The sequence below is a fragment of the Lactuca saligna genome, chromosome 5, assembly GCF_052625555.1.
Source record: "Lactuca saligna cultivar CGN05327 chromosome 5, ASM5262555v1, whole genome shotgun sequence".
NCBI classification, from domain to species: Eukaryota; Viridiplantae; Streptophyta; class Magnoliopsida; order Asterales; family Asteraceae; genus Lactuca; species Lactuca saligna.
In genome coordinates, this window is record NC_136421.1 from 263,551,227 (window position 1) to 263,561,335 (window position 10,109).

The 10,109-nt window shown below is 34.6% G+C and overlaps 1 protein-coding gene across 1 annotated transcript; it reads right to left on the reverse strand.

Moving 5' to 3' along the window:
* Nucleotides 1–1,628: 1,628 nt before the first annotated feature.
* On the reverse strand, nucleotides 1,629–4,928 carry UVR8 (Regulator of chromosome condensation (RCC1) family protein). Its single transcript, XM_078996002.1, has 12 exons — nucleotides 4,673–4,928; nucleotides 4,012–4,198; nucleotides 3,754–3,900; nucleotides 3,549–3,630; nucleotides 3,303–3,458; nucleotides 3,041–3,214; nucleotides 2,897–2,968; nucleotides 2,756–2,827; nucleotides 2,526–2,644; nucleotides 2,327–2,412; nucleotides 2,005–2,057; nucleotides 1,629–1,902 (listed from the first exon to the last, which is right to left on the reverse strand). The coding sequence occupies exons 1-12, from the start codon at nucleotides 4,773–4,775 to the stop codon at nucleotides 1,834–1,836; spliced, it is 1,320 nt and encodes a 439-aa protein (XP_078852128.1). The 5' UTR covers nucleotides 4,776–4,928; the 3' UTR covers nucleotides 1,629–1,833.
* Between the last annotated feature and the right edge of the window lie 5,181 nt (nucleotides 4,929–10,109).

The window sequence follows — 10,109 nt, forward strand, 5'->3', positions numbered from 1 at the left end:
CTTAATTCGTTGTTTGACATTAATTTTTGGTGTACGTTGTATATCTTCCATAATTTTATCTATCATGTCACATGCTTCTTTATTTTCTTGCATTCCTATATTGTTTATTGTATCAATAAGTTTATCATCAACCTCTTTGAAAGTCTCTTTCATTTCTTTCTTTACATCCTTATAATAGCTTCCTCATCATCAGATTTTGGTCTTTTACGCTTACTATTGACACCAACAGTTGATTGTTTCTCTTCAACAATATCTTCCAACCCTTCCACATCAATAGGTGAGTTTTTTTTTTTTTTTTTCAATCACGTCTTTTTCTCCAATATCAATAGCTCCATGACCAATAATTCTATCCTTACTGAAGATTTTACAAAGGTTGTCGAATTGCGGAAATAGTTTCTCGTGTAATAATGTAGCTTTTTGTAAAAAAATCATATAAAAATCATATATCATCCACCAACAAAGCATTAGAGACATTGCATAAAGTGCTCTTACAGCGTATGTCATAGCAATTTGTTTATTCCGTATGATATGATGTTACAAAGGTGATCGTATCATCAACATTTTTATATACAAACAGGGGAGAGTTTGATATATTTTTGAAATCTTTAACGGTTGGAATGGTTTATCTTAATGTTTTCGAATGGTTTTGCTCATATCTAAAATTAAGAACTTCAAATTTTTGCATAAAAAAACAAAAAAACCCAACAAACAATTACGGTTGTATTAACTCATTCAATTTTTAATCAATTAAGTTGTTCTTTGAGCCTAAAATGTAACCAAAATAGAGGACTACAACCTGGGGAAAAAAACAGCTCATACGAAGCTCGTATGAAGATTTTATGGCTGTTCAAAGTTGGAGAAAATTTCTATAAAGAAACTGAAATACTAACCAACACCCCCTGTTTGGGGCTGTATAGCTCAGTCAATTCTTAATCAATTAAGCTGTTTTTAAGCCTACAATGTATCCAAGATAGAATCTCATACCGAGCTCGTGTGAAGATTTTATAGCTGTCAAAAGTTGTGTTAAAATTCAACAAAAAGTTGAAATACTAACCAACAGCCCTAACAGTCCCTATTTAGAGATGTATAAGTCAGTCAATTCTTAATCAATTAAGTTGTTTTTGGAGCCTATAATGTAGCAAGATAAAGGACTACAATCAGGGAAAAAATCAGCTCATACAAAACTCATAAAATATTTATGGTTGTTCAAAGTTTGACAAAAGGCATAAAGGTAATAACACATTCTAAAACTTGCATCATATCATGGCATAATTTTTAGAACACGTACTTTCAAGGATAACGCACACTAGGATCACAATAAAAGATTCCAATAAACAAATGATTTTTCACAAAACGCAAATTGCAAATAAGAAAAAACAATTTATTTTCACAAAACACAAATTGCCAAATAAGGAAAAAAAAAAAAAACGCAGGAACAAAATATAGAAAATTAAGTAGAAGCTTCAATTAATAAGAAAGAAAGAAACCACTTCTTCAATTGATCGACGGTAGCAAAATGCATAATATATTTTTTGAAAACAAATACAAGAAATTAAGGTCAATGTTTGGTTCATAATATATTTTTTGAAAGATTTAAATTTTTTCATAAGACGAAATAGCAAAATGCATGACTAAACACAATTATTATTTATTAACATCAGATAACACAACAAAGAAAACCACCTAAACATATTACATATTACATAACATACCATGGTAGATAAACTGATAAACATGCATATAAACTCTTAATTACTAACATGGAATCACTACTACTTAAACTTTCTCAACATCATAATACCACAAGCTCTAAACTTTGAAATTTTACAAAATTCAGATCCTCATTCTCTTCACATCGTTCTCAGGGACACTAGCGTCATTTCCATTGGTCCCGGCTTGAGCCTGCACAAAATTAAATAAACTTAATTAATATTCCATCATATATTTAATAATTCAAATTTGTATTCTATGAAATTGTAAATCAGAAACGAAATGAAATCATACATTCTCATCAGGGACAACTGCATATCTATCAGATGGCAACACCGAAAGTTTCCCTGCCAAAAAAAAAAAATAGTTGATAGAATGGAATCTGTCAAAGGAATTGGAATCATAACATAGGAAAAGGAAAGGAGTTAATTAATCAAAACTAAATACCTTTTGCTTGATAAGATATATTTACATATACATATATAATTAAATTTCCTTTTAGTTAAATAAAACAAGAGTATTTTGGTCATTTAATAGAAAGGGAAGAATGGAATTGAACTAGTTACGACGGAATGGAATCTCGAATTCCAATTCCGTCGGAATCCATATGAAGCACCTGAGGATGGGTCTGTCCTTGAGGATTCTAACTGTTGTCCACTAGATCCATCCATGCTCAAAACTTCTATTATCTTGGGAATGTTTCTGCAAGTTTTATTAAATATAGAAGAAAAAAAAACCTGTAAAAACTTATGTAAAAGAATTAACAAAACTATTCTCATATTTTCAGATTTTCAGATTCAGATATTTTTGAACACCTGTCAATAGCTTCCTTGTGTCCTAGTTGTCCATTTGTACCTCTACCCCATGAAAACACATTAGCTCTTTCAGTAACAGCAAGTGTATGCCTCCATCCACATGAAACCTGAACAACTTTCTGTCAAAAAAAAAAAAAAAGTGAAAATTTGTTACTGATGATAAAATAAATTTTTAATTAATCTCCTAGACATTAAAAAAAGAAAGCAACGTCACATGAAAAATGATGTGCCTGCTCATTTGGAATTTTGACTTGCATAGGAAAGCAATGGTCCTGATTGTCCCCAACACCAACCTGCCCAAACTGCACACAAAAATATTCATAAGATGCTGATAATATTATTATAAATCTTTATGAAATTACCATTCTAACCTTGTTCCATCCCCATCCGTAAAGCTTTCCCTCTGATGTTAATGCCATAGTGTGCCTCCATCCACCCGAAATCTGAGTTATCAAAAACCATATTCACAACCAATATTACTTAAATATCACACACACACACACACAAACACACACCTGTGATACGGATTGGCCATGTAATGCTTCAAGTTTATGAGGGACAAGATGGTCTTTAAAATCTCCATGACCAAGTTGACCATATTTGCTCCAACCAAAAGTATATAAATCACCAGAAGAGGAAACAGAGATTGTATGCCTCCAGCCACATGCAACAAGAATCATCTTCTCCCCCTGTAATACCATTATATACAAGAAAACTGTTTAAACTTTAAATAATTATGTAATGATGGAAAATAATGTATAGAAAGTAGATGCATACGCTGATAACTGAAGCTTTCTCTGGAATGTTGCGATCTTTTCTGTCACCTAAGCCCAAATTACCATATCGACCCCAACCCCAGCCATAAAGATCCCCATCTTCAGTGATAGCAACAGTATGCTCAGCTCCAGCAGCAACCATTTTGACAGTTATACCCTGGTTAAACCACATAAAATTTAACAAATCAAAAGCTTCCATTTTTATTATGGAAGGATTATAAGTTTCATGATAGAAAGTAAAGTTTACTTGAAAAGCTTCAATCTTTTGAGGAACAAGAGAGTCCTCGATTGTTCCTAAACCAAGTTGACCATTTTGATTCCGGCCCCAACTACAGTGAAGTCAAACACAAGAAATCAAAACAACAGCAAATTTAATTTGAAGTGAAATAACATATGATTTATAGAATATGTAGGAAAACTAGAAAGTCTTCTTAATGTACAAAGTTACAAACCTCTGCACCTCGCCTTCCATGGTCACAGCTAAACAATGGCTGTCACCACAAGCAATTTGCCTTATACGCAGCCCTTGTAATGCTTTTATTGGCTGAGGAATAAAGAAATCAGTAGAGTTGCCATGGCCTAGTCTTCCGAAATCGCCCCTGAGACCAATAAGGTTAAGAAAGGGATAAGCACTTTTAACAAAACTATTCTTCCAAACAGATTTTACTACCAATAAATGTTGAAATGGAGCAACAGATAAAAGAACATACCATCCCCAGCTGTATACATTCAGACTTGACTCTGAAAATGCAGTTGTATGATCAGCACCACAAGTAAGAGATACAATTTCTTGTCCATCCAAAGCACTTAACTGGGTAGGGGATAGCCTATCTTCAGCATCCCCATGGCCTAGTTGTCCATCTTCTCCCCTTCCCCATGAACAAACAACATTTCCAGCTGATACAATAAACAAAGTGGTGCCTTATTACTTTATTAGCCAACAACATCGCTTTCTATGCTAAAATAGCATGACAGTGAATTGGATAGTATGTGACAGCAAATAGTAACTTAGCATAAGTTCATAGACATCCATCGTATCTCTCTAATACTCAAATTGTGCCCTAGAGCACATTTTAGGTACCTCGATTTCTAAACGATTGAGTCCCCATGAGTAGAAATCTAAAACTAGACATACGAACTACTCGCCGTTACAAATTTCTCCATAGATTGACAATCAAGTAAATTGAAGTCCGTACCAACTACAAAGACCTCAACCGACAGATCACGGCCGATTTCAAAGACAAATGTTTGTAAATCCAAAGTTAAGTAAACTAAAACTCCTCTGCTGAATCATAATCTGATATAGATACACAATGTACAGACGATGATCGGTGAGCAAATCACTACAGACAAAAAAAAAGGGTTCCTTACATAAAAGAGCGACGGAGTGACTAGCACCAGCGGAGATGAGAAGCACTTGACGAATCGGAGGAGTAGTGATTGCTGATTCGGCTTCAGTAGCTATGTCTTCCATTTGCGAATTGTGGAATTCAGTCGCCGAGAAAGGGTAAGTATGTATGAATATCTTGTGGGGAGTTTTGGTGGTAGCAAGTAAACAGTGGTATTGATGAAGAAAGCGGGTAGGAAAGGAGTGAGTTATTGTTGATGGAGAAGGTAGTTTGAGGACAGGACAAAACAAATATAAATTGGTCAAAATTCCCAACAACTTTCCTGCTCACTTTGTCTCTCGATAACAATAAAATAATAAATTAACATTCACATGTCGACTGTTGCATTTTACTCGAAGGTTTTTTTTTTTTTCGAAGTGAAATCAGAAACTTTGTGATAAAGTCGATTTTTTATCCGATGATGATAAAGTCAAAAAATGTGTCTTTTTTCTTTTGTTTTGTATATTTTGCATATGCCATGGTCGGGATATGGTCCATATCGATATGTGCATCTAATTAATTGTGTCTTTATGGGGTGACGTTTGCATGATGTTTTGCTATTGGCACCCTTTTCACGATAGTTCACGATAAATCAGGATGATTTAGACTACATCCAAAGCAATATAATACCAATTATTTTTTATTTTATTTTTAATGTTTTTTTTATTTATATCATAATAATTATATTCATTATATAAATTAAATCATAAATTAAAAATAACATATGAAAAGTAAAAATAAAATTTTAATAAATCTTAAATTAAAAACAACATTTAAAAAATTACAACAAAACAAAAACAATTAGAAACCTAAAAAACAAAAAATTTATGTTTTTTTAGTTAAAATTGATATAAATTATGTGTATTTATAGTATAAATAAAATTTATTTTTTAAAAATAGTCGGTGACCGTTTTAAACGGTCGAAATTATGATCGTTTGAAGAAAAAATATATGCAAAATGGCGTTTCCTCTCGTGTTTCACACTAACATGTTATAACGTAATATCTAATAACGGCTAGGGGGTGGTTGTTCCTCCCGTTATGGCGTCGTTATTAGGCTGCCACATGGGCATAACGTCTCTCCCCGTTGCCCACTCCAATCGCTCTTAAGGTTGTTCCTTATTTACTTGGTTATGATTAAATGCCTCCAGGGCCAGACACACATAAATACATACTAGGTGTTGCGGAAGTTGAAGTAGTATTGTTGATGTCGGAAAAATAGGTTAAAAAATCGAAAAGGTTTTCACTGCATACAGGAAAAATAGGTATTGCTGGTGTCACATGTGAACGCCTCCTAAAACCCCCATGAATGCATCTAATATGGTTAGGTTTATTATTGAAGGGGAAAAAATGAAGTGCAGCCAAGAGTAAAACAACTATAAACAAAATATTTATGTAGTGATAACCTAACTAAATGGCTGAATAAAGTTTGAATATAAAAAATAGTCCAACATATTTTTTTAGAACGACTACTGCGACCCAATATATGTATTATGCTAATTTCATCTTTCAAACTCACAATGTATGAAGAGTTTGACATACAAGAAACGAAAGTGAGAGGCTGAGTGGGCCTTCATAAAAATATTGGTAATCTGTAAAATTGGTGGAACATATAGTAGCGAGATGGTTTTTCATTATAGGTGATAATGAGTAAAATGAAAGTCAATCTCAATATGTTTCGCCCGTTCATGGAAAACATAATTTTTTGCAATTTGTATCTGTAACGTCCGCATTTCTCGCTAGACATTAGTTATAAAATATGAAATTACGTCAATCGTCGATTGTAATTTGTTAAGAATAAATGAAAAAGACATTTAAATACATGTGATTTGTGTATATAACATTTATATAATAAATTAATAAACAATGCTAAAATAAACACTAAAAATAAAATATTAATTATGATAAATAACCTTGATGAGAGTTGAAGTAGTCGCCGATGGTGATCTCGGAGATATAAGGAAAGCTTGAATCTGACTTCGTATGAAGAAGTTATGATTCGTTGAAGTTTCGCGTTCAACTTTATACGTCAAAATATGTCGCAACATACGAATCAGAGATAGGTTGCTTATTAACCTAATTAATCTAAATTAAAGTTGTAGTAATTATATAATTGAGAGATCGTATATAGAGAACGCCTGAATATGATTTCATATGAGGAAATTATAATTTTTCAAATTTCTAGCGTAGCAGTGCGGACACAGAAATCGAAATTCAAATCGGTTGACTGTTAACTGAAACAATCTAACTGAAGATCTTATGAATAGGATTTCATCGATATAAAGATGGTCGAGAACGGAATTCGTAGGAAAGAGTTAGGACTTTTATTCGGACTTTAACAGCCTAAGCCTTCGAAAAAAATTAACAATAAAGTGATAATTAGTCGACGGTGTCTAAATGAAAGTTGTAATAGTCATCGATAGCTACGTGTGGATATAAAGAACGTCGTAAACGGATCTCACATGAGGAGTATACGAATTTTCAAAAAATATTAAAATTTCGCACGTACAAACAGCAGGTGCGGCCCAACTAGATAGTGACATGTGGTAGCTTGTGACCGGAGTCATGTCAACTGTTCTGACAAGAGGCGCAGCGCGTGCAAACAGTATGTGCGACGTGCCCCTTTTGCCAACCTATAAATAGAACTCGTTTGTTGCTCATTTTCTCACCAATTTACGCTGGACCCCCCCCCCCCCCCCCCCAGCCATTTTACTCCCTAGTTTCTGGATACTTTAATGAGACTCTGGAGCATCTAAAAGATAGAGCATTACGTTTCAGAGTTCTACCAGTGCAATTTCTAAAATTTTTGTCAGAAATCTCTGTAAGTTAAGCTACATTTATTATGCTTTAGGTGTAACTTATATTAATATTCATAGTCATTATTTCAGTTATTTCAAGTAAATTTCCATCTTATTTTAAAAAGCCTTTGAATTTGTGAAGTTTATTCCTACGCAGGATGTATGGCAGTTTCCCACGCAGCAGATAGGTGGGAATCAATTATTGAGGATTAAAAGATCTATACATGGCGTAGATAAAGCTACGCAGCGCATAGTGGCCCATCACCAAAACTCTAAACTCGGGATTTTAAGCCTTGTTTAAAGGCTCTAACTCCCTTGATTCCCTTCCATCCTCACCCTCCATTCCACCAAACGGTCCTTTTGAAACCCTAATCCCCATTTGTGTGTTTTTGAGCCTTGAGAGTGTTTGGTGTTCACTTTTGAAGGAAGAAAAATGTGGTGGAATCACTTGGAAGCTCAAATCAGCTTGGATCCAGAAGTTTCATTCCTTCAACCATCTCCAGAAGGTATAAAGTTTCCACCTTGATGTGTTCTTGTGCTAGATCTATCTTTGTTTAGGTTTTCATGCTTTTGTCCCCATAACCATGGTGTATATGAGTATGAGCTGCTCCATACCATTGGAGTGTCATTTCCAGACGTTTTTAGGCTTGATAAGTTATAAAAATAAGAGCTTGGTCACTCTCGTTCAACCATGCATGATTTATGAAGCATTGTGTGACTTTTTAGACTTAGGTTATGATTTTGTGCCCTTGGTATGCATGCAAATGGATAAAGTCTGAGACTTTATCCATTAAGACGTCCATCTAGTTTAGATATGGAAGTTTGGTGGTTTAACTTTCTGTAGAAAGAACTTAATGATTAAATTAGGGTTTCAGGGCGTACATGGGGAGTGAATTTCCTTACAGGGGGCGTAGCTCCATTTTCCTACGTTTTTGCTAGCTTAGGCTCTACGTATGGTGTAATCTGGCTAGATGTTGACTTTTGACTTCTTGACCATTAAACGCTGACTTTGACCAAGTTTATCTTTGGGTCTAATGAAGTAATTTGAGTCGTAGATAGAGGCTTGTTCCTTGTTTGTTGTATAGGTGACCTGTAGAGCCGATATTTGGAGCAGTGATCAGTTCAACTATCTTCTAGACTTTGAGGTGAGTTTTTCTCACTGTACTCATGGGGTCGAAGGCACCAATATCGACCCACTAGGTTGCGTTATGTATCATAATATAAAGGATTTTGCTATGTTGTAGTGATCTGTTAGATTCGTAGAACTGTATGATTACCTGTACTTGTTTATTATTGTTTATGTTGTGCATATGTCGACATAGTGTGGTTGGGTTGAGGCTTTATTGCTCTATGATGTAAGCCAACAAACCTGGGGCAATCCAGTCCGATGACTGTGGGCTAGGGGTAATCCAGTCTGATGACTGTGGACCCGAAGGTAATCCAGTCTGATAACTGTGGACCCAGTGTGCAAGGAAATTCAGTCTGATGATTATGGTTCGGGGGTAATCCAGGCAGATGATTGTGGACCCAGAATGCATGTTTGTATATGTTTTATTGTGTGGGGTATTTTGGTAGAATTCACTAAGCTTTGACTTATAATTTGGCTTCATGGTTTCGGGTATGTCAAATGATCGAGGCAAGGCGAAGGCGTGATCGTACATATCATCCTTGGATTTATGTTGAGAGATGTTTTGGCATACTCTAATTTGATAACTATGTTTTGGAAATAATGTTTTGTATGACTTATGGATTATAAAATGGTTTTTGAAAAATGAAAATTTTATCATGATTTTTGGTGCATTACAAATTGGTACCAGGCCCCTGATTTGAGAGAGTTTAATGAACACTTGTGTGATTCCAAACTCAAACTAATGATCTGCAAAATATTTTTCAAAGTTAACTCTAAAAGGACTGACAGAGAGGATGTGATGTGTACAATCAACCAAAGCCAAGGAAAGTAATCCCCAAGATACTCACACTTGTTCTGTGTATTGATGATATGATAAAACTTCATGTTAGTTTGTAGGCTAGGGATCTTTAGGAATTACATGATAGGATTGTATGATTTTTGATGCCTGATAGCCTAGGAAAATTTCTTGATATGATATATGGAACAAACATTATTATTATGGTTTCTCGATGTGTGCATCATAAGTTGTACATAACTAAGATTTTATAGCCTGAGAATGTTTGATTTAGACTTATTTCCTATTCCATGTCTGGTTGTGGGCTTAGGGTAGAATCAATTATTTGAATGTCTATCGAATCGAGTGTTATGTATGATTAACATACCCGAGAGGCTGCAAGGTTAGTGGAAGTTTCATGAGTGAGTATGGTTTGTAGAAGGCCAGCTCGAGGAATGATTAGCCACTATAAAAAAGTTAGTATAGGATGTATGTGTATCCTAGTTATTGGGCTTTTATGGTCGGGTGGTCCGTGACGATCCTCTAAGACAAATACAAGTAGGTGTGGAAGGTAGTATGGGCCAGTACTATTGGAAGCACAGGACCCGTACGCGTATCAAGGACGTCACGAACCCCAAAGATTAAGTGATCTCGTAATGATGTAATAGTGTGATTTGTGGCTTTCTAATGTATTCAATTTGTTTTTCAGTATGACGATC

Coding starts and splice junctions, on each gene's coding strand:
- UVR8 (XM_078996002.1), bottom strand. CDS start 4,775: ATGGAAGACATAGCTACTGAAGCCGAATCAGCAATCACTACTCCTCCG. Junction 2,645..2,755: donor TCAAAATTCCAAATGAGCAG/GCACATCATTTT, acceptor TTTTTTTGACAG/AAAGTTGTTCAGGTTTCATG. Junction 2,413..2,525: donor CACAAGGAAGCTATTGACAG/GTGTTCAAAAAT, acceptor TAAAACTTGCAG/AAACATTCCCAAGATAATAG.